General features: G+C 44.6%; 1 protein-coding gene across 1 annotated transcript in view; it reads left to right on the top strand.

Annotated features, from left to right (window-relative positions):
• The window catches only part of Csmd2 (CUB and Sushi multiple domains 2), a 539902-nt gene that overhangs the window by 323554 nt on the left and 191591 nt on the right, over positions 1-24757 (top strand). Inside the window, exon 13 of the mRNA XM_027937327.2 lies at positions 982-1164. Within this exon, the coding sequence (XP_027793128.2) occupies positions 982-1164 (183 nt within the window). The remainder of the gene's footprint in view (positions 1-981; positions 1165-24757) is intronic.

Below are 24757 nucleotides of genomic sequence, written 5' to 3'. Positions count from 1 at the left end.
CAAATGATGTCTACAGAAAAGGCAGGGTCCTTTGGGCCTGAGAACCCTGGGAAGGTGTCTGAACCACTCCCCTAGTGGCTCCAGGTGCCTCTCTCCCAAATCTCAGAACTCCTGTGGTCTCACCTCACCACCTGGCACCCCTGTCTTTGCTGTAGGGCACCTCCCCCCCCCCACACCCTGGGGCAGAGCTCCTCCCCCTCCCTCTCACAGCCCTAAGTACAGCGCAGGTGGAGATGGAGTGACTCTGGGGAAACTCCAGGGGTGTGGCAGGGACAGTCTCCTGCGGGAGCACTTGGCTGGGTCCTAGCCGACTCTTGGGTAGTGACCTGTCACGTCCACAGCGTCCAGGCCCCCAGGACTGTCTCAAGAGCCCCTGCCAAACAGGCTGACTCACCACTGCTGGCTCAAGTGAACTTGAAAAGTTGACTTAACGAGTCATTGGCTTCATTTTACCTGCTGCCCTCTCAAATTGAATTAAAAAAAAATCTTCATGAAAGCGCTTCTATCTAGGAAGGCTGCCAATACTGAGTCTCGCTTAGTCTCCATTTTGAGACAGTGGCAAGCAGCAGGGTGTCCACTGCCTCCTCATCCGGGCTGGTTCTACTGCCCAGAAGTGGACTGTACTTAAGATCCATTTAGCCACATCTGTCATCAGATGCAGGGTCAAGTTCAACTAGGAAGTCTCCAAAATTTGGGCCCTGGGATGCATAACCCACAAACAACCATGTCAGTCCACCTTTCCTAAATAAAAATCTGCAGGTCTGGAGTACTTCAGATGGAGCCAGGGTCGCAGGCATGTGCTAGCTGGAAGGCCAGCTGGATGCTGTGATCAGACATGAAGCTCGTCCCCTGTAAGAACGCTAAATGTCTACTTGTGTGACTCCGAGCACTGACTCTTGGCAGGAGGGCAGCGGAACATGAAATGTCCAGGAGAGCTATAAAGTCACCTTTTGTCTGTTTTCTCGTCTTCCTGTCTTTCAGAGATCGAGCAGGGCAGTTGCGGTGACCCTGGCATACCTGCCTACGGCCGGAGGGAAGGCTCTCGGTTCCGCCACGGTGACACACTCAAGTTTGAGTGCCAGCCTGCCTTTGAGCTGGTGGGGCAGAAGGCAATCACGTGTCAAAAGAATAACCAGTGGTCGGCTAAGAAGCCAGGCTGCGTGTGTAAGTGAGCCGGAGGCAGCCGCTGCAGGGTCCCCACAGAGAGGCAGGGCCCGTTTCCTAGCTGGTCCTGGGGCCCATCCTTGGCCACATTGCACTGTGTGCCCACAGCGCCACTTTGGTTGGTTTCTTCTGATCCTTAGAACATTGCTGGCTGGCTCCTCCTGTCTGGCAGTACTGTAGACGGCAGCATTGAGAGCGATTGCTCTCAACCTTGGGGGCCTTCATCACCGTCGTCTTACCCTCCCTGGTGATCCTTAAGAGCAAGGGCATGGGGCCCACAAGGCTCAGATCCAGACATTTCTTCCTCACCCTTGTTACCACGTCTGACACCACTCAATCAGCTGGGGCTGGAAGGACTGGCACCTCTACCAGCCTCCAGGGGCTGTGGGAAAAAAACAACCTGGCAGGACATGAAATATACCCTTCAGTCGCTGCCTCTTGTATGGAATTTAGGTTCAGATGAGGACTCTGGCTGTCTTTGGGTTGTTGATCTTTGGGAGAAGGAATGGAGTAAACAAGGAAGGGCCCTCTACCTGCCTTCCGCTCCGACGGGCTGGCCATACTTTGCGGCGCAAATGATATCAGAAGTCCTCATCCCCAGTGGGACTCCAAGTGTGAGGGGCTCTGGGTAGCAAAGCAAGGCAGACATGGTCTCTGTCAGAAATTCCAAGGTTCCAGCTTCTCTGGGTTGTCAGCTCTTCTTCTCCCAACCCTGGCCCCCTGACCTCTTCCAGCTCTTTCAATGTGCTTCTTTCAGGGAAAGGCAGAGAGCCTGCTCCTCTGATCCTTCTCCCACCCTAGTGGGCCACTCAGGACCTCAGAGTCCTGCATATCAGAGAATGATAGCCCCTTGGTACTGGGGAGGAAGAGACTGGGAGACTGTCAGAGTCTCCGATGATGAGGGTTTGGGGCGTGTGAGTTGACAAATTGGGTCGTAGCATAGTGATTATACTTTACAAACAAAAAAATAATAATTCTATCTGACAAAGCATTTTCTATGACTTGTGAGTTTATCTGCATAAAAATTCTTCAGAGGTTTATAGAGTTTAAACCACTTTCAGATATATATCAAACAAATCATCCTTACTGAAAAAAAAAATTAGATTGCAGGGTCATCTGACCACCTCTGCTCTCCATTGTGGCTGGAAAATAATGTTCACCAGCTCCTTAGCTTCCTGGGAGCCATGGGGACAAGAGGAACATTGCGGAGACCAAGCCCAGGGCAGGAATGAGCAGAACAGGGCTCTGCAGACACTGGCTGACAACGGGGACAGAGAAGGCAAAGTTACAGCCTATGGGAGCCCCAAATACCAGGGGGCTTAATTTCTGAGATCCATCTAGATAAAGCCAGGCGGCAGAACTGGAAGATGGCCAAGTGTCTGGGACTGAGAACTGGTAGGATGGAAGTGGGAAGAAGAGTCAGCCAGGTCCTCAGGACCAGAACAAAACTCCCTGGCCCCATAGGCAGAGGGATGCAGGTAGTACCCAGAATGCCACTGGAGTCTTCCAAGAATTTACTTGACCCTCCGCCTCTTAGGAGTAGTTTCAGAACAGTTTTCTTAAACCTTCGCTAAAGGCAGAAAACCTTGTAGCACAGCTCATCCAGCCCTTCGTTTCCAGGAGCAGGGTTGGCAGCCTCCAGCCGGCTGGGCACGGCTTGCAAGCAGCTGAGAAGAAAAGAGGGCAGAGCTGTCCCCACAAGTATGGATTAGTGTTCTCTGTGGTTTCAAGCAAGGATGAGGGACCTGAGCTTGCTGATAAGAATTGCGAAACAGGCACTTGGGTGTGGGCATGGGGGCTGGCATTTCTTCTGCTGGACAGTTCTGGGATAGAGGAGGATGACATCCCTGGGTACAGAGTCCCAGGGATGCTGGCTTCAGTGGAAGAGACCAGTGAGAGCCAAGTGTCCCCATGACTCTGCACCTTTGTCACATCATCAGCTCATGGACACGAGGCACCGCCATCTGTCTATTGTCTGCTCAGTACCCAGCCTCTGAGCTGATGTTTCCTGAGGTCCTGGGCTTCGCCTCATAAGCTCGCCGTCTAATTGGTAGTGAGGGACAGTGATAAGGAAGGCCTGGCATGCTGAGATAACTTTGGATTCCAAATCTGGAGCCCTGATTCTTGGTCCTAGCTCAGCTTCTGGACTGTAGCCAGGGTGTCTCGTCTTGGATTTTGGTTTCCTGATCTACCCAGCAGGGCAGCGCTTCATTCTGGCTCCAGAAGCTCTAAGCCTCTAGGATCATATCCCTAGGGAAAGATAACTACAACATTTCCACAATGAATTCTTGGAAACCACTCCATAAAGTGGATCATTACAGAGCAGGCCATACTTTGATGGAGGGAAAGTTCTGCTCCTTGTTATAGGTCAAATATAAAGTGTGTGGTCAACAGCAAAGGAGCAACATCTATAAATGCCTATAAAATAATAAGGTTATCTTCTATGCATTGTTGAGTGTTTGAAAATGCACACAGGAAAATACCTTCAGCAAAAGTCAGCATAAATGTCCTGAATTTTACCGCTCATTAGTGACAATAAATATTAATACAATACTTAGCGAACAGCACTGCTGTTTCCTTCTCAGGAGTTAGAAGGGGACTGGGAAAACTATTTTAATGGCTCAGATTTCTTTGAACAATTGTCCAAAGAAGTGCAAAGCAGGGCATTTGTTCTTCTCTTGAAACATTCTCTTCAAAACAGCTCTTGCCAGGGAATCGCCCTGCCGAGACTGCACAAATAACACTCTTCCTTCATGTTCCCCAACATTTTCTGTGGCAGCCAGAGACTTCAGAATCATTCTGTGGGCTTTGAGCTGCCCTCACAGTAGTAGATCCTCAATAGACAGTCTTTTTCCACCTTGGGTTTCAGAAGGATGATATATCTCACAGCAAAAAAGCATTTTGAAAGAAAAGATGGAGCTGACTTCTTTCCTCTTGTCCTCTTCAGTTAATGCATGTCTCCAGGGACCACTGCTCAAAATCTACCTGAAGTAGTACCACTTTCCATCCATTCAGGGATATTTATTGTCTACCCTGTGCCACGGGCCCGGTGTTAGATTCCGAGCTGTTCAGCCTCTCCCTAGGAATTGTGCTCCAACTAGCTGTCCTGGGGAGAGAGCTTTGGCCAGGTTGCACACATTCTTTTCCTTCTAGAAGCTCTGCCTGTTTTTACCCATCCTGACTAAAAGATGGAGGGCCATTCCACCACAAGAGCTACGACAGTAAAGAAGATACAAATAACTCTGAGGGTGGTTTACACAGTCCAGGATGCTTTGTTGACAGGCTAGCAGAGCACTTCACACATCATAAGGAATCCTGGAAACCAATTATCAGTCCATTAGCAGCCACTTTCAAAAGAAGTTTCAAAACAGCCTTCACCCAGAGATGAGCCGGGACAGCACAAAAGCTCACTTTCCTTCGCCATTTTGCAAAGCGCTGTAAGAAGGTGTGAATCCTAATTGCTCAGGTCTTCCTGTATATGGCATATGTGTGAAATAAGAAGCCAGGGCCTCCTGGGGTGTGCACAGTTTAAGTTACAGATCAGCAGCCAAATCTGGAGAGGTCAGAGAAGGAAAATTGGGTCTCTTGGGCACTCAGAGAAAATGTCACAGGGGACAGAGGGCTTGAACCAGGCTTTGAAGAGTTGGGAGGTAAGAGAGTGTTCTGCGTAGGGAGGCTACAGGAAATGGCCCCTCCTGGCATCCTCTTGTCCTTTTGCCCTGAATTCCTCCCTACCCCCACTGCACATCCATATGCACACATGCCTCACCACCCCGACCCACTCCAGAAAGGAATGGATTGTGTCATAGGGTCCTTAGGAAGCTGGTCCCTCCCATGGACCATTACTCAAGTGTAGGATTAATCAATCTCAGCACTATTGATATTGCAGCTCGGTATCATAATATTGAAGATAATTGTCTGTATGGGACAGCTTTGGGCATCAAAGGATACTTTAGCAATATCCTATCCTCTACCCATCAAATGCCGGTAGCACCCACCCCATGCACCAGTAGTGAGAATCAAAAGCACCTCTAGGCATTGCTAAATATTCCCTGGTAGAAAACCCATCCCAGATTAAAAACCACTGGACTAGGGAAACTTTGTCCCATCTAAAATGAAGACCTATGTGGATTTACATTTTAAGTGAGACTGTGATTAAAGTCTATAACATTATGACAGTGAGAAAGTAGGGGGCAGGAGAGGATGCTGGCGCTTATTAAATGCCTTATTTCATTGGGGCATTATCTTGCCCACAATTTAGCAGAGTATATATTCTCTTAGCTTATAGATAGATGAAAACAACATTCAAGAAGATAAGGCCACTATTTCAAAGGCTGTGCAACCACTAAATGATGGTCTAAAATTTGGACAATTAATTGACAGAGCAGTAGCCATGTGAACCTCGATTCCCACTCCAAGTCCTGCCAAGGCTCATCTGCAGAAACAAGGACAAAGAAGCCTTAGGACAAAATTACTGGGCCAGGGACCTGAAGCACACTGAGCTACCCCCATAAAGTAAAAGAGGTTGTCAGGAGTTAAACAGATCCATGAAGAATGGATCCATGGTCCTTATTAGAACTAGCCCAGTGCCGTACACCACCATGCCATGTACTGGTGATGAAATCTTTTCCAAATCTTCACTCTTTCTCATCCCTTCTCCCCATCCACTATCTATTCTCCTACCAAGCACAGACTCAGCAATCTTCTTAGGTTAGGGCTGTTCTTGATCAAATTCTCACCTGGAGGGCGTGGGAATGACCCTGCTCAGGCTGAGGGGGCGATTGGTTAGTGCTGTGTCTGGTGTGATGTGTTGTGACTCTCTATCAAGAAGAACCTACAGGCTCACTGCTGTTGACGCACACCTATAATCCCAGCAATTCACGAGGCTGAGGCAGGAGGATCGTAAGTTCCAGGCCAGCCTGGGCAACTTAGTGAAACCTGTCTCAAAGTAAAAAATAAAGAGGACTGAGGATATAGCTCAGTGGTAAAGCACCCCTGAGTTCTATCCCCAATACCTCAGGTGGAAAAAAAAAGTATCTTCAACTCAAGAGCCAATGTTCCATACAGGCTGTTGGTACATTCCGGTATTTTAAAAGCTTAAATGAATTTAATGATTTGAATGAAGAAAGTACTCTTAATCTCCCTCCCATAAATTAAAAAAACAGGTTCAAATTTGTCCATTGCTTTTTGTTTCTTACACGTCTGCACATCTTTCATATTGTTCCAATCAAAGCAAACATACCATTTTGCATTGTTTCCAAGTCCGTATGTGGCGTCTGTCTTACCATGTGGCTCTGTGTCTTCCACAGTTCTCCTTCTAAAGATCAATGGAATATTCTCTAGTGAATGGTCCATGACTTATTCAACTGATCATGTTCAATTATTTTACATAAGGCTATAATGAACATCCTCCTGCCCGTGGCTTTTTCTCCTCCTCTTAAATTATTTCTTTGGGATGAATTACCAGAAGTACAGTTATCAGGCCAGAGTATGAATGTTTTTTTTAAAACTCTGATGCACACAGTTATATTATTCTCCCAAAATGTTGTCAATAACAAAAGCTGTAAGATTGAGATTCCTGTAGCCTTCGGCCTTGCTATCAACAAACAGCATAGCTCTATTTTATGTTCATCTACTTTCACTTTCTAGAGATAACAGCTTAGTGGTTTTCTTCCTATAGGTCACGTAGATGGCTTATAACCTTTATCTGCTTCACTAAACCTCAAGAATCTGTGTGGCCTTTTAAAACTTGCTAATTTAATACATATGAGTAGAATCTGTCCCTATGGCACACCCACCCCTTGGCAAATGCTATAAAGTGCCCAGTGTTGTAAGTGTTACAAGTGCTGGGAATCTAGACTGGAATGCCTAAGCTCCAGAGCCCTCCCCTTGCAGGGACAGACAAGAAAGGAAATGGTTCCTTGAGCGTTAAAATTTGTTTTCTTCAATGAGAAGTCCTGATGCCATAGATATGTTTAAGTTTGGTTTGTGTTGATTTGGTTTGGTTTGGTCCGGTTCAGTTGGGTTGCAGTTCTAGAGTTCAAACCCAGGTCTTACACTTGAATTTATGATCCTCCTACCTCAGCCTCCCAAGTCGCTGGGATTACAGGCATGTGCCACCATGCCTAGCTTGTGGGCCCAGTCTTTTATTTAATACATATTTATTGAGCATGCCTGTGGCAATGCTCAATAAATATGTGTTAAATGAACAGGCTGCCGTGGCCCCTCTTCTCCTAGGGCACCATCTCTGTTGGAATGGTTGACCAGAAAATGGGAAGACAGTGTTGGGGCCTGTTGGTAAAGGACACATCCAAGTTGCAGTAGTGGGTTCTAAGAGAAGCTGAGAGGTGTGGGCCTGTGCAAGGGATGGAGAGGTGTTCCATGGATGCATTGACACACACACTCATACACACACAGACACACACACACACGTGTATACACACACATGCACTACTAGCTGGGTAATTGGGATTGCAGGGGTTCCTAGAGGGTAGGTGCTGCCTAGGGAATGTGAGTAAGGAAGGCCAGTGGGGTCCATGGATAAGAGTGTGGGAAAGAGGCTGTCACCCCATCCATTGTGCAGAGCATGCCCCTGTTAGGACAAGAAGTATGGAAGACATGTCAGGAGAGGTTCCAGAATTTCCATCCCAGGACACTGGATGGGGACTTCAGTCCTGGCCTATCCACAGCCACATGGGGTCCAGCCTTGTCTAACAGAGACATGATGCCTTTGCCATGGGCAGTGCCATGTGGGGACTGTGGCACCCTAAGGTCTTGGTACTTTCCAATCCAATTTGAAGGTGCTCTGTTTTATCATGGGATAGAAATCCTCTATCTTGTCTTCCCCCCTTTCTGGTTTGCTAATTTGTATTGTATAGTTGTTTTACATTTTTATGTAGACAAATCCCCCAATGTTTATGATTTCTTTTCAAAGCTGACAGAGTTATCATTCTGCCACGGATCTGAGAAATACTCTCTTCTATTTTTAGTTATTTGTCAGTAATTTGATTTGTTAAACTACAATTTGTTAATCCATCTGGAGTTTATTTAGATGAATGTATAATATTGTCCAAACTCTTAGGCAGTTTTCCAACATAATTTATTAAGTAATTCACTTCCCTTGTGATTTGAGAGAAATGGATTGTTTTATCATATACCAAATCCTCAAATGTAGTTAAGTCTATTTCCTGAGTCACCACTTTGTTCTGTTGCTCTGGCTTTCCTAGCCCCCATATTGAATAATTTTAATTGTTGTTTTATAATATGTTCTAATATCTAGCAGAGCTGAAAACAATTCCTTCCTTCCTTAATTATTTTCTCTTTCAGAATATTCATTGTTATTCTCATCTGTTTGTTGTTCAAGATTAATTTTGGAATCATTTTGTCAGAGTGGGAAAAAGCTATCCTGTTGGGACTTTGTGTGTGCACTCCTGTTAAACTGTAAATTAACTCAAAGAAAATGGGCTTTGTTCTAATACGCAGGCTTCCCACCCAGATCCATGACGTGTTTGTCTCTCTTTTGGTACTCCACTTTCATTTTTCTAAATATAGCAGCTCTGTGGTTTTCTTCATATAGGTCACATACGTGGCTTGTCACCTTTCTTCTGAAATTGGCAGGTACTTTTCTTTAGTTCCACTCCCACCTCAACCTCCGTGCTCCGTGCACAGGCAAAGCGTGTCCCCATTTTCCCGCCCCTCTGTGACTAAAACTGGTATTCCCTGTAAGTGTATAATCCCAGATTTTCCAGGACAAGTGCAATTTCAATCATCTTCTCCTTCGGCCCAGAAAATATGATCTCAATAACCGGAGTCCTTGACAATTACCTCCTTCAAGTATTCAGAGCCAGAGTTGGGACCAGCTAAGGTCTGAAAGTGTTAGATTCCGTATGGGAAACAAGATTCCTGGGAATGTTTGTGACAGGGCACTGACGGTGATGAGGGCTGAGTGAACTTCCTCGGCTTTGTGTAATGTTCTCAGGCTCTCGGTTTCCTTCAAGGACCCACTGACCACAGAGGGCCCCAGGAAGTGAGCAGACAACCTGGGAGTTCCAGAGCACCCTCCCTCTGCCACCCAGGTCTCAAAAACCCAGACATGAGAACCCGTGGTCTCACTTTGCTAGGGAGGTGCAGAGCTAGGTGTGGTCGCCTTAGTGGAGTCTGAGCTGGTAGCAGGGGAGCATCTATTCCTGACCTGGAGAGTGGGCAGCTTAGTCACGGCTGGGGATGGGCCTCCTGGCACCACAGGGCAGCCACGGCAGGGTAAGCCAGAGCTGAGGGAGTCCAGGGCTAGGAGAAGGGCTGAAGGGATAGCCACAAAGGCACTGCCCACATTGCCTATCAGGATGTCCAAGGAAGTGGAGTCAACCCCTGTCCTCCTGGGCCAGTGTGAGGCCCATACATTACTTATTGCCTTTGTGTTTAAACAGCAAATGCTTGATGGTGGAAAGAGGCCTCTGGATTGAATCAGTTCCATACTCAGGAGAACAGAGGGTAATTCTGGCTGGACCCCTACACCAGCCAGGGGCCACAGCTTCAAAAAGGGCTTTGCTCAACACAGAGACTAGAGAAGAAACCAGAACCAGCTCTAAAGGTTGGTCCCTGGGCTGAGCACACATGTTAAGAAAGGGTTGGTGGGAAGGGAGGGTCCTAAAGCCTAGAGGGCCCATGAGTATCTGAGCTCCTCCCGAGCCCAACCCCCTGGCTTGTGGGGTCGTAACATCCCAGTGTGCCACCAGACTTGGCTTGACTTGGCTCAGGACCTGGCTGTAGGATCTGAACTGAGGGAATACAGGTATCCAGTGTCCCTGGCCAGGGTCAGATCAGGCAAAGATTGGAGGGAAGGTTGGCTCACAGAAGAGGCTTTCCTATCAGAAGGTCCAGAGGAACACAGTCAACACTTTTCCTGCCAAACCAGTCTGGGTCCCATATATCATTTACTGTTTTTATGTTCAAATAGGCAAATACTTTATAGGGGAATGAGATGCCTTCAGTGGTTCTACCCAGTCTAAAAGGAACCCAAACCTGACTAAAAATTAGAATCACTCAGTGGTATTTTAAACTGTGGAAGCCCTCGCCTCATTCCTAAAATACCTGGTAGACTTAGGACAGGGCCCAGGAGTTGTTCTAAGACCTTCCTAGGTAACCTAGATGTTGTGCCAGATTTCTGAACCTCCAGCTGCTTGGTGGGGTCTTGTGTCCTTCCTGAGGGTTTGGTCCCTTGACAAGATGGCATCCCTATGAGAACTGGTAATGATGCATGAGATGGTATATTATGGTCATATGCCACTGCTCTGAGGCTGGCTAGGCTGAGACTGCCAGAATTCAGTTATTATGATAGTCATGGTCTTATTATGATGGTCATGGTCTCCTTAGGTCTGTGAAATACAGGCCTCCAGCAAGGAATGAGATGCATGATCCAGCACTTTGACATCATAGCCTGTTGTTGCTATCACCTGCTTTCATTTAGTTTTAATGCAGCAAAATGTGAGGGAGAGGCTACTGTGTTCTGGGCACTGTGCTCAGCATGGGAAGAGTATTGGAGACGGTTGGCACAGGGTTCTTGCCCTCCAAGCGCTCATAGTCTAGTAAGTGACATAAACACCATATTTCACAATAATAGATGTGGTCACAAAGTATTTTAAGAAAGGAAGACAAAAAAATATATTCCAACTGGAAGCTTCTCAGAAGTCTTTTTGGAGAATTGTAACATAGGCAAAATTTAGTCCAGTCCAACCCAGGAATCTATCCAAAAGTGAACTGCAAACATGACTTAATCCAAGGCCCAGTCCAAAGGCCATGTTTCTACAGCCAAGAGCCCTGTCCAAGAAATGCTAGGACCGCAGCCATCTGGGGGGGACTGACCAAGCTGCAATAATCTAGTCCTGGGTATTGACCTCTACCTGTGGGGAAATGGGTATCTCAGTCACTCTCTTCAGCTGTGATCAAACCAACAAGCTCTTTTTTTCTCTGTAAAATATTGAATGCTATGGGCATCTTCTCAGCTGTGCTCTACTGTGTCTAACTCAGAAAACAATGGAGGCAGACACAGAGCTCCACCAACCAGGGTCTGTTCTCACAGCTACTGACTCAGGAGCTAGAGTGTGGAGTTCTACCAGGATCCTTCCCCCTGTTCTCTGGGCCCCTTGGTGAATACATCATCTTATTTGGACAGAAATCCATCACTGTCAGCCCTGGGTGTTGTAGGTGGCCTCGGGTTCTGTGGTTCTTGGAGAAGACACCACTCACCTCTTATAGGGCTTGGCTTTCTAGGAGAACCCTTTTGGCCCTCCCATATGTACAAAGACAACCTTATGGGGGACTCAATGGGAGGGAGTTCAGTCATGGGCCTCTAGCCCCAGGCTTCCCCCCCATGGAATTGAAGGTAGCTGTCTCAGGCTAGCAGTCTATGCCCCTGGATTATGGCGGATTCCTTGGAGGGAAATCCAAATGGACTTCCCTACGATGGTGCTGAGCAGCCATCTCTATTCTTTCCCAGTCTTCTGTGGGTGGTGATTTGAGGTGTGATTTGGCATGGGTGGTTCTAATCTGCCTGAATAAAGGTCTTCTGCTAAAACCACTGTTGGAAACATGGTGACCTCTAGCAGAACTCAGGAATCATGAGAAGAGGACAGGCTCCAGGGGCCTCCGAGACCAGGTGCCTGGGCCCACTATCCCGGAAGCACTTTTTTTCCCCAGAGTTTTTATTAGTGAATTATAATTTTACATAATAGTAGGTTCTGTTGTTACATATTTATTCAATCACAAAATATAAAAATATAATTTGACCAATATCATCCTCTGGTATTTCCCCTTTCCTTCCCTCCTCCCTCCCTCTGTTCCTTTTGGGCTGTTACAGATGTTGTCCACACTCTTTTTTGAATTGCTCTGGGATGTGGAATGGCTTGGGCTTTGGGATGGCATAATACCAAGCCAGTTTTCTCCCTAGCTGATCCCTGTGTCTGGCCCACAGGGTAATAAGAAAACTGAAGCTAACCCCAGCAGGGCACAGAGACTGGCTGGGATCTGCCCCTGTGGCAAGGATATCACCCTCTGAGTCACACAGGGGCTCTAGGGACATGGCACCGGTAATTGTGCGACCTCACAAGGGCAAGAAGTACTTGTGAATAGCCTTTGCTTGGGACATGGAGGAACTGGGTCTTCAGGGAAGCTATTGCCATTTGTGTCTCAGCTTCTCAGAATCCCCAGTCAAGCTCGAGAATGACAGAATACTGGAGCTGGGGTTGCAGCTCAGTGGCAGAGTGTTTGCCTAGCATGCATGAGGCACTGGGTTCGATCCCCAGCACCACATAAAAAAATGAACAAATAAAAGGTATTGAGTCCACCAACAACTAAAAAAAAAAAAAATTTTTTTTTTTTTTAAAAGAATGACAGAATACCCATCTCTCCAGTACAAGCTGTGAGCACCAGGGACCCCATACAGCTGACAGAGAATCTCTTCTGCCCACAGGAGACAGCAGCTCACTTCATAGTTGGCAACCAAGCAGTCAATCATTCCTTCAAACGAGGGGTTCTATTAGAGTTTTCTCAGAGTTGTCTTGTTTGGTGGATGCCAGGCTAAGGCAGGGGAGGAAGGCAACCCCTTTGCCGCCTCAGTTGGCCAGTTGAGACTCAGAAACACACTGAGCAGAAGCATGAGTTGGGACACTGCCTTCAGCAGCAGAACTGGCACAGACCCTCTTGTTTCAAATCAGGGAATGAACGTATACCCCCAAGTATCAGGCACATGCTAGACTCCCTGTCTCCCAACTTCATGGCACTGGGTCTTCACAACAGAGCTCTAGTTTAGAAGTTACTAATCCCATCTTCATACATGTGGGAAAAGACTCAGAGAGGTAAAATACCTGCTCTCCCACCACCATCAAAGTGTACAATTAGACCAGGCTCAGTGGCTCATGCCTGTAATCTCAGTGGCTCGGGAGGCTGAGGCAGGAGGATCGTGAGTTCAAATCTTGCTCAGCAAAAGCAAGGCGCTAAGCAAATCAATGAGATCCTATCTCTAAATGAAATACAAAATAGGGCTGGGGATGTGGCTCAGTGGTTGAGTGTCCCTGAATTCAATTCTCCTGGTACCAAAAAAAAAAAAAAAGTATACATTTAGTAAGTAAAAAATGAGATGCAAACTCAAAATTTGTAGGATTCATATTTGCTCCACCTTTGGGATGGTGGCTTTCTTTGGCTACATATATATGGATTTATGATCATTTTTTAAGGTAAAATCTGAGCCTTCCAGTGTGGACACAGCTAGTTATAAGGAGGGCAGACTAGGGGACATTCTTCACACTTTGCTCCATAAAGTGTCAGAATCTGTCCTGTGAGCTGGTGACATGAGACCCCTCCAGCCCTAACCAGCAGTGAAGGAGCTCATGATACCCAGTTCATGTCCTGGCCATGAAGAGGGTCTGGAGGCTGAGCAACCCCAGGAAGGTTGGGTGGGCATCATTCTGGAAGTGTGGCCAGAATCAGCCCATGCTGCAGGATCATTGCAGGCTGTGGGTAATTCTCCGAGATGGGACTGATAAGCAGACAGGTAATTGAAACCAAGAACCTAGTGAGGTTCTAAGGGGCATGGGGGAAGGCCATAGTGGGCAACCACTCCACAGCTATCAGACCCTCATCAATGAGCTTCTGTGTGGGGTTCCGGTTCCAGAAGGGAATGGGCAGTAAGGAAGGAACTTGAAGCAGAAGTGACTGCCAGCTCAGAAAGGATGCTTTATGGTCAGAAATAAAAGGACCATGAGTGGGGTCTCCATATATCCTTATTTGCTTGAACAATCCCAATATACAACCTTTTATTCTACTGATTATTAATAGTTTCACTTTTAATTTTCAAAAGAGTCCCAATGTGGGCAATATTTTATATGGCCACCCATATAAAGCTATGGCCCAACAGACCTTCATGCCAAGCAAGGGATTGTGCCTCAGCCGAGTGTTCTGGATGCCAAGGGAGATCCCTGAGCAAAAGGCCTAAGAGGCAGTCCATGGTTAACTCCCTCCTCCCTCTCTCCCTCATCTCATGCCATTCTTCCCCTCGAAACTTTCCTACCTCAGTGCCTTTGCAGCTGGCATTTTGCCATATTGAAATGTCCCTCGCAACGCTGGTTCTGCCTCATCATTCCTCACCTGTCACCCTCCCAGAGGGAATGTCTATCCTTATCCAGAAGTGTAATCCTTCCTTGTTTATTTTCCTCATATTCTCTTTGATAAATGCATTACTCAACTTTTGCCTTGGCATTGACAGACCCAGAACCTCAGTGACTAGCCACAATATATATTTCTGGCTCACAGTCCATGAAGGCTGCCAGTCATCGTGGCTCTGCATTGCTCTGCTGGGCTCCCTACAGCAACTATCTCATTCTGGGACCCAGGCTGAAGGACCAGGCTCTACCTAGGGTGTGCCGTTCTCAAGGAAGAAAAGAAAAGCTCTGGGAGACAGACAAACCTGGCAAACTCATCTAAAACTCTGTTGGGAAAGGCTTATGTCACACTCACATTCTCGAATCACAAGACCAAGCCCAAGGACAATGGTGCTGGTAGGAGGGCTAAAAGAATGTATGGCAAGGATGAGGAGGGAACAAATAATACATTCTGTCTCAATAAGCAACACTTACTTTATCTGTTGATTGTCTGACAGCCTCCCTGAAGGCAAAAATATCTTGTTCAGTGTTGTATTCCAAATGCCAATCATGCAGCAAAGTCTTAATCTTTTTTTTTTTTTTTAATAGTATTGGGGATTGAACCCAGGAGTACTTGGTCTGTTTTATTTTTATTTGAAGACAGGGGTTCTTTAAGATGCTAAGGTTGGCCTCCGACTTGTGATCCTCCTACCTCGGGCTCCCAAGTCACAGAATTACAGGCATGCACCACTGTGCCTGGCTCAGAAAATTCTTAGTAAGCACTGGTTTCCTGTTTTTGTTATAGTTACTAGTAGTAGTATTGGGATTGGTGTTATTACGGAGACAAAGCTAACCTGGTAGGAGTAGGGGAAGATTCCGTTTGGAAGATGCTCGGCCACCAGAGCCTGTTAGCAGCAGGCTTTCTTCTGGGGTCCTCAAGCATGTGGAGTTTAGCCAAGGGTGGTGTAGGTACTCAGAGGGGTGAACCCGAAATGCAGACTCAATGACTACAGCTGGAAGGGTCAGTGCAGGGCGGGAGGGTCCCATGCCACTCACCAGAAATGACACTTAACAGAGTTTTTTAGATGAACAAGGGAAGAACACGTGCTAAAAAAAGAAACAGCTTTGGGTTAACCTTGAACGTTTGTAGAGCTGCAGGTGGGCCCATCTGACCAGACTGTGGGGTCCCTTAAGCAGGCAGGCAGGATAAAAATAACAGAGCTTGGCAAGGGCCTTAGGCCATTGAGAGTCCCCTGCCCCTTTGAGGAGTCTAGACATTATCCTGCAAGCAGCAGGGAGTCCTTAAAGAGTCCCAGGCAAGGATGCACCAGAACAGACAGTTGTGATCTACAAAATTGGCTCTCCATATTGAGCCACTATGGAGGACGGATTCCAAAGGAGTGAGGTTTATAGTGGGAGACTGGGGTCTCCACTAAATAGGGCTGTGATGAGGATGTGACAAGTACAAGAGATTACTGAGGAGATAGAACCCACAGGAGTTAGCTCCTGATTGGCTGTGGGAGCGTGGGAGAAGCAGTAGATATATTTCTCTTAGGCAATTGGACGTTGTCATTCATGAAGATAAGGAATGAAAGAAGCTTTGGAAAATAGATAAAGAGTTCAATTTTGGACACGCATTCAAGGTGCCGGTGGGATTTCCTGTAGAGCTGTACATCAGGCTGTTGTGCATCAAGTCTAGGGTGTGTCTGGGCCATGGGTGTTTGTTTGGGAGCAAGTGGGAGGTGAGAAGAGGGCCTAAGGAAAGCTCACACTGGGTGATGGCAGGATTGAATCATCTGTAGATGCCAGGGAACACTCTAGAATCTAGGAGAATCAAGTTTGGGGGAGAAGACCAGAGGTTCAGCTTGGAACATATTTAGTTAAACTTGCTGTGATTAAAACCCAGACCCCTTTCCATGGGCTCAAAGTCCTTTGCCATCCTGTCCGACTCATCTCATGCTTCTTGTTCCATCCACCGCCACACTTCTGCCACACTGTCCTCCTCTGTCCCCCACAAGTCCCAAGCTCATTCCCCACTTGGTCGTTTGCAATTAGAGTTCTTTCCACCTGGAGTGGTTGTCCTTGGGATGGCTGGCTCTTTGTCATCAGGCCACAGTTCCAAGGCCACTTCCTCAAACAGGCCATCTCTGTTCCCTCTGTTGAAAGTCGCACATGCTCACCCCATTCACTTTTTCCCTTTGCTGGGTCTTGGGTTCTTTGTCATCTGTGAGAAGATAAACAGCACAGGGTCTTGGACGTGCTTCTCCATCCTGTGTCTGCTCACCCCATCTGCAGGGCAGAGGCTGGCAGGCAGCAGACGCCACATCATGCCATTGAAACACCACCTAGGTGAAGACGTTTCAGAGACCACCGCACATCCATGTCTGTAGCTCGGGAGAAGGTCTGTATTGAGGTCTACAGTTAGGAAGCGTGTGTGGGGTGGGGGCCCTAATGAGAATGTGGAATATAAAATGAAAAGATGACCCAGAAAGAGGGCCTTTTATGTTCCAAATGTAAAAGTCAGGGAGAAGACAGAGCTCGAGGTCCAAGATGGAATGGGTGTCATGGAAGACAGAAGGGGGAGGGGGAACTCTGTTGAATGTCCTGCCAATTCATCTCAGGACACCAATTGTCCAAATCCTCAAGAGGCGGGAATCAGACAAAAAAATAAATAAATGCAAAAACTTGGGCAAAATTCATGGCTTTCAGATCCGATTCTATCAAATATGAATTTAATAATTAATGTGCTCAGGACATATTTAGCCAGGACTGTCTATTTGTGCTTGCTGCTCCTTTTGAAATGTGTGTACATTTCTAGAAGGCATCTTCAGTATTCTCAGAGAGCACCAAGCTAAAATTAATCTCATCTATGATAAGGATGAGGCTGCCAAGTGACTAGCTTCACCCCTGATGCATGTCGCCTTAAGAACCTCACACAGCCTCCTTGGGACCAGTGAGGCTAAATGATAACTTTCACCAAGACCCAGTCCCAAAGATGGCATCTAGATAGCTGAGATGGAAATGACGGTGAGCAGAAAGAGGCAAAAGAAATGCAGGTGAGCTGCAAGGCCTCCCTTCCAGCCCAGCTCTAGCCTTAATCAGCAGGGCTTCCTCAGTTTACTGATCCAGAGACACACAGTGAACCAAGAGCCATCTGAGTGGGCCACATCTGCTGGGGTGAGTTGCTGGAGAAAAACCACCCAGTTGGGCAAACTGGCACTGCTACCAATTCATGGTCACCCATCTCAATCAAGCCTGCGACATTGCCTGGCAATCCATCTGTGTTTTTCAAGTCAGGCTATTCTCCACTTCTCCATGGAAACTACCCCAAGCATTCTCTACCCTCCTCAGACCCATTCCCCACCCGCATATTGCACTTGAGAATGACCTTGCCTTCCAGCTCACAGGCAACCCATGCAACTTCCAAAGACTAAAAACATCAAGTGTGCAGACCCAGACCATCCTCACTCTCCCTCCATCCTTCTCTCCTTTTATAATAGCTGATCAATCTTTTCTCCTATTGAAAACCAATCCCACCATAGATTATACATCAGGAAGAAAATTTTAATATAATCACATTTATGCTTAAGGTCAGGCATCTCCAGACACCTTTAACATCACATTAAGAAATGCATTTTTACATCACATTCAGTGCACACTTGCACATTATTGCAGCCTATCTTTCACAAACAGCGCTTACCTTTACTACCTGTAATGAACTGACATACTTTTCTGTTCTCTTTTGTTTTTTGTTTGTCTGTTTTGTTTCTTAACACCTTGCTCATGATCTACCACATCAGTTTCATATGGGTCACAGCCCACTGATTCACACATTTTGCTATGGTTCTCCCCCACCTCTCACCTTCTGTGTCAGTCAACTTTCCATCACTATAACAAATAACTTAGATAATCAACTTATAAAGCGAAAAGGTTTATTTTGGCTCAGAGTTTTAGAGGTTCCCAGCTGGGATTGATTGGCTCCCTGTTTTGGACTTGTGGCAAGGCAGCTCACCATAGTGGGAGCACAAGGCGGAGCAAAACCACCTACCTCACAGCCAGGAAGCAAAAGAGACAAGAAAGGCCAGAGTTCCATGATCCCCTTCAAGAGCATCTTTTTAATGACCTTCCACAGGGCCCCACCTCTCAAAGGCTCTACCACTCCCCATAGCCTCATCCAATAGCACCAAGGCTTTAGTATATGGGCCTTTGGGAGACATTTCAGATTCAATTGTAGCACCTTCTTGGAACTCATCCTCCATCTGCCTCTTCAGCCTCTTCCCTTCTTCCCATTCCCTCTCATCAACACTTAAAATTTTCTTGGACCTCTCTCAAGAAAACAAAAGCATCCCTCTCCACTTCCGGCATCTCCTTTGCAGGATCCTAGGTACACTCTCACCTCTGGGCTTCTCTGACAGTACCTCTGCCCTTGCTGTGTGCGTGCCTCACCTCCCAGGCCCCTGTCATCCACCCCATTATAACTGTGCATCCACAGAGCCTCTAAATCTGCTCTCCCAGACGTCATCAGGGAGCATCTTGTTGCTGAAACCCAGTGAATAGTTTTCAGCCCAGAGGAGACATGCACACAGCAGCCTCCCCAAGCAGATGGCCCATCCTCCTCTGAAATCCCTCTCCTTGTCCATGTGACACCACTCTCCTGTTTTCCTGTCTACCTCTTGACTGCTTGGTCTCCACCTTGCCAACTTCCCTCTTTTTCCTCAAAAAGTTCTGTGCCATTTTTGTCTTTGGCCAAATCAGTAGCTCAATCTTTTTACATTTCTTTTTTTCCTAATAATATTGTATATCTTTGTACATCTTCACTGGCCAACTTTACTCCTTTGTTAGTTCCTCTTAAATTTCCTCCACCAATATCTATTTTGAGTTTCTCTTATTTCTGAATTCCAGTTCTTTGTATCTGAAACATAATAAATATTCAACTGTAATAACTTGAAACTATTTTCTCTCCAGTTTGTTCCTCATTGACTGTTGAGCCTTTGATTATGGTGATATTTTAAATCCAAAATTTTCTATTTCAATTTAAAATATTGTTTCTTTTAAGATTTCTAACTTTGATATAATGCTAAGAAATTCCTCCTCCACCTCTGAAATTATACAAATATTCTTTATATTTTCTTCTGATGTATGGAAACAGCTGTGGTCTAGTTTTTTGGTTGTTTTTTTTTTTTTTTTAACAAGTGGTTAGCCATTTTTTCTAGTATCTTATATTGATCAAGTAACCTTGTTAATTTGAAAACCCCTTCATCATATATTAAATTCTTACATTCCTATGTCTATTTGTGGACTTTCTTTTTCAGTTCCATTGATCTCTCATTCAAAACCAATTCAATACAGATTTCATTGTTACAGCTTTATAGCAAGTTTTAATGTACTTAGTATCTGCATTGACAAGCTTTTCGTCCGCTGAGTAGAATCACATGTTGTGGTTGAGAGTGTGGGCTCTGGAACCTGCCTGACAGGGTTCATTATTCTGGTCCCATCACATAAGGCTGTGTGACTGTGAGCAGGTTACTTGAGCCCTTGAACTCAACTTCTGCATCTAAAAAATGGACTTAATGATTAATAATAACCACCTCAGAGATTGCTGTGATGGTTAATGAGTTACGACATGATACTCTTGGATGTTTATTAAGACCCCATTTGTTATTTTTCTCATCTATCTCAAGGACAGTGTAGTTGTTTTGACTTGTTTATTCCAACAAATGGAACTTACAATTGCTGATAGTTCCAGGAAAAAAAAATTGGTATGGATCTTCTCTGGAATTGGGTTAAAATGTGTATCATAACTTGAGAATAATTGTCAACTTATGAACTCTTTTCAACAAGGGACATTGTCTCCATTTTTAAATTTACTTTTCTATCAGTAAAGTTTTGCTATTTTGGTTATATAGGCTGTGTTTTTATTGTTTTGTGGCTGAAGTTGATTTTTAGCACTTTGCATATAGGATTTGTGCTACACTGTTGATGTGACCATGTGTGAGTAGGTGGATAGAAACGTGTACACTATCATGGTGAGAATATTTGTTCAGGATTAATTTAAATAGTTTGGCTATTACAAGTTTGTATAAACTTTTAAAGCACTACCTATGAAACCATCTATCCCCTAAGTAGTTTCCATTTGCCTTAGGATTTTCCTTTCATACTAATTTTGGTAATTCAGATTTGCCTGGGAAATTCTTCATTTTGACAAGATTTCAAATTTATTAGTATATTATATATTCACCATTCTTTTATAATTGGATTATTGCCTTAATTTTATTATAACTATTATTATTATTATTATTATTATTATTATTGTCATTGCTGTTGTTATTATTTCTTAACTAAAACAATCAGCAATTTCTCTTTTATTTATCTCTTCAAAAGCTGGCTATTTTTATCTCTTCTGAATTTATTATTCTCCCTTCTCTTCTTAATCTTCTTTAGTTATTCTCTTTGTAACTTTTTGAGTATAAATACTCATTTCATTTATATTTCTTTATTATTATTATTATTATTCAATAATGAGTAAGGCTATGAATTTTCTCCTTACTATAGCTTTGGCCTAGTATCATCACCATTATAAGCAGTCTGTATTGAAAGCTCTTCTTTGAACTCTTTGAACTCAGGAACTTAGGAACTTTGTGAATTTTCAAGTGATTGTGGATCTTCTTTATCCTTTTTTGTTGATTTCTAGTCTGTCCTGCAAACAGAAAATGTGACCCAGTAGTTTTTGTTTTGTAGTAGAATTTATGGAGTTTTCCTTGTAACATAAAAGAAGATCTGTTTTTGCCATATTCCATGGGCACCTGTAAAGAAGGTTGTGTTCCTTGTTTAGAAGTCACAGAGTTTCAAATAGACCCACATGCTATGGTTTGGATCTGAAATGTCCCCCCAAAGGTTCTTGTGTTGAAGGCTTGGTCCCCCAACGCAGCAATGTCCAGAGGTGGGGTTGTTGAATAGTGTTTGGATCCTGAGGGCTCTGACCTCATCAATGGATTAATCCATTGACAGGTTCATCGCCTATGGCATTATTGGGAACTGGCAGAAACTTTAGGAAGCAGGAGCTAGTTGGAGGAAGGTCACGGGGGTATGCCCTAGAAAGATTCTTTTTGTTCTCAGCCCCTTCCTCCCTCTCTCTTGCTTCCCAGCCACAATGAGGTGAGCTTGGCCACACCCTTCCACCATGATATACTGCTCATCCCAGGCTCAGAAGCAATGAAGCCAATTGACAATGGGCTGAAATCTCTGAAACCATGAGCCTAAATAAACCTTTCCTCCTTTAAGTTGTTTTTCTTGGGTATTTTATTATAGTGACAGAAAGCTGACTAACACATCATATCCACTCCTAGTATTTTTCAGATCCTCCTTATCTTTATTTACTTTTGACCTCAAATTATCATATTTTATTATGTCTGTTTCAATGCTTTGGGGCACACAGAATCATAACTGTCATGTCTTCATTTGGGAATGGGCTCATCATGCAGATTTTAACTATCATCTTTGGCTTTTCATTTGGGTTTTTGTAAGGATTGGTGAAGTCTCCCTTCTCTTAGTCCAAGTAATTGACTTAGAAATTTGAAAGCAGTGAAGCAACAGTGACCACACCAAAAGGAAAGTGTACTAAGAGAATTCTCCAACAAGCCCCTTTCATTTATTACTCAAGATCATAGTAAATTTATATTATGCACAGTATTTCCACCTCCACCTGTTCATGAGTTTTCCACCACTATAGTTTTTCAAAAGTCTAAACCTCCTTGAGAAATTTCCAACTTAAAAGCTTTGCCCAGCCAAGGTCAAGAGCAATAGCACCACCTGGTAATCACTTCTGAAAGGGAGAATCACCTGATCTCTCCCTTCTAAGTTGGATGATTGATAACGCTGAGATCCAGTTACAACTCTTTGTTGTAGTTACTGTCCTCATTTGGGAACTGAGAATCAGGCCCTTCCTATTCCCTATAGAAACAGACCATGTAAACTATCTATACAGTTTTCCAGAGTGAGAAAGATGAGGCTATGGTGGGACACTGCATATCCCTTCTCCTGTCCTGGTTGGGGCAGGTCTGGGTTCTCTCTTGAGATGGAAGACAGAGTTTATAAGGCCATAGTCTCCTTCTAATAGTGTCAGTTTTTCAGCCCCATCTCATTCCAGGTGCAAGAGGAAATGTCTTTTGGTAGCTGTCCAAGACTATTGGCTGGAAAAAAGGACCATCTAAGAGCCAGCTATAATATAACATCAGAGGGTCTGAAGTTAATGTTAAAACTACTTTTTGTTGCTGTTGTTCACATTTACTTCCACCGGTAGTTCTTAAATGCTGGATGCAATTTAGGATTGCCTGGGGAGCTTTAATATCCTTGATGACTAGGCCTACTACACCAACCAAATAGGAGCCTTTGGGGCCTGGGCATTGGGAAATTGTGACACTCTTCTGTTGTGAACCAACTTGGCCCATTCCTCTCCTTTCAACTACCTAGACTTACTTTGTCTTGTCTCAAACTAAGGGTTGTATTTTACTAGAAGATTAAGCTATATATATTTATTGTCATAAATCAAATTTTGTCTTTTTTTTAAGCACCTTACTTTCTAGTTCTCCTCTATATTTTTTTCCTTTGAATTCCATTTGTTTTTTTCTAAATTGACTGCTTTGCTTTTTCCCCTTTTGGTAATTGTAAAGATAAGCTATTTCTTATTCCATTACTAATTACACTTAACATCTTTAAAAACACACTCTAACCTATTTTTCTCTAATTAGCCATAGAAACTATAAAACAATTTCTTACAAGATGAGGAAATGAGCAGATCTCCTTGCTCTAACTTTATTCTTTATGTCAGTATAATCTGGAATATTTTACCCTGGGGTTTGGATGGGAATGATATTTTCTGTGTTCTCTTCCAAGGAATATTTGTTACCTTTGCATTCCATTTTATAGCAATTATTTAGATTCATTACGATGTTGGTTTATTCGCTTGTTACTAATCTTTTTTTATTAACCACAGCTTTCCCATACTTGAGTTCTTCCTTTTGACTCATCTCTCCATTGAACAGAAAATATCTTCAAGTGATCGTTTATGAATGGTGTGTGGAGACCATATTCTTTTTGAGGTCTTTGAGGTCTTTGAGAGCAGCTTCTGTTATCTCTGCTATTCAATGACTTGGTTGGGTCACACCCTTTTCTACTATTATTTAGGGCCACATCTGTACTGTGTCTGAGGGAAATGTATTGATAATCGTGCCACAGTATTTTCTCATTTTCAGGACTAACACAGAGGTCCAGTAATTTTTACAGGCTTTGGTCAATTCTGTTGCTTGAGTTTGGGAGTGGGATGAGATTGTGAAGCCCTTATGACCAGGTCTGTCTTTTCACATCTATCAACCATTGGATACTCACTGGTTCATTCAGCGAGTGCTGGCTGAGCACCTAGAGTGTGCCAGGTACTGTGGGAGCCATTAGAAGTTTAGAGCAATTAGACAGACAGGATTTCTGCTCTCACAGAACATCTGGGTATATGCTGGGGAGAAAGAGGGCCAAGCCATAAACAACTAAACAAGTGAACAAGACAAATTTAGAGATAAGTGGAGCTACCATATATAGCTACTCAAGATCTAAACTGGTGCCCCTGAAAAAAGGCTATAAATAAAATGAGTGATGGGGTAGCGGGTGGGAGCTCAGATGGTATTAATTAAATTCTCTGCGACAAATCCGTTTGTTCATCTGGTTACAGTGTTCCTCGTCATCTTCCCTCGGAAATTGTAGCATCTTTCTTCGTCTTTGGCTTATCTTAGACTGGTTTAATAGGCCACATGACAGGCCCCTTCTGTCTTCAAGGTCATTGCATGTGGGCATCATTTGTATGGTACCCACAACTGAACTACCACAAAGCTGGGGTCAGGGTGGCCGAGCCTCCATTTTCTGGCCTTATCAGGGCTGAAGCAATGCTTGGGATAAACGGAAGGATCTCCTAGGGACTCCACTGTCAGACTGAGGCCCAGTGGGCAGTATCATTCTCATACTGGGTGTGGAGGGGTGGCTGAGCTTGGTCCCTGGAGTCAAACTGTATGGATATGAATATGGTACTACCATCTACTGGCTATGTGACCCTGGCAAGTTACTTACCCTCTCTGTGCCTCAGTGTTTTCATGTTTCATTGTGGTTAATAATAATACCGACCGCAAGAATATTGTGACCGTTAAATTAAGGAATTGACGGAAGTGCTTAGAATAGTGTCCCATATTTAGTAAACCCTCAGTAATACCCAATAATCTCTGCTCTTAACTTTATCATGCATCGCTTTAAAAGCTTTTCTGTGTTCTTTCTCCCCTTGATTCAAATTCTTTCTATACTTAAAAATAGAGGGATTATAAGGATGAGACAGAATGGTCTTAGAGACCAGGCTCACTTTTCTCAGGTTGGTGGGAGAGCTGTCTGTGGCAGATTGGAAAAGAAATTCCTCTTGCACATAAGGA

This window comes from Marmota flaviventris, chromosome 10 (genome assembly GCF_047511675.1).
Source record: "Marmota flaviventris isolate mMarFla1 chromosome 10, mMarFla1.hap1, whole genome shotgun sequence".
NCBI lineage: Eukaryota > Metazoa > Chordata > Mammalia > Rodentia > Sciuridae > Marmota > Marmota flaviventris.
The sequence above is the reverse complement of the archived record's forward strand: the minus strand, read 5'-3'. Positions and strand labels throughout refer to the sequence as shown.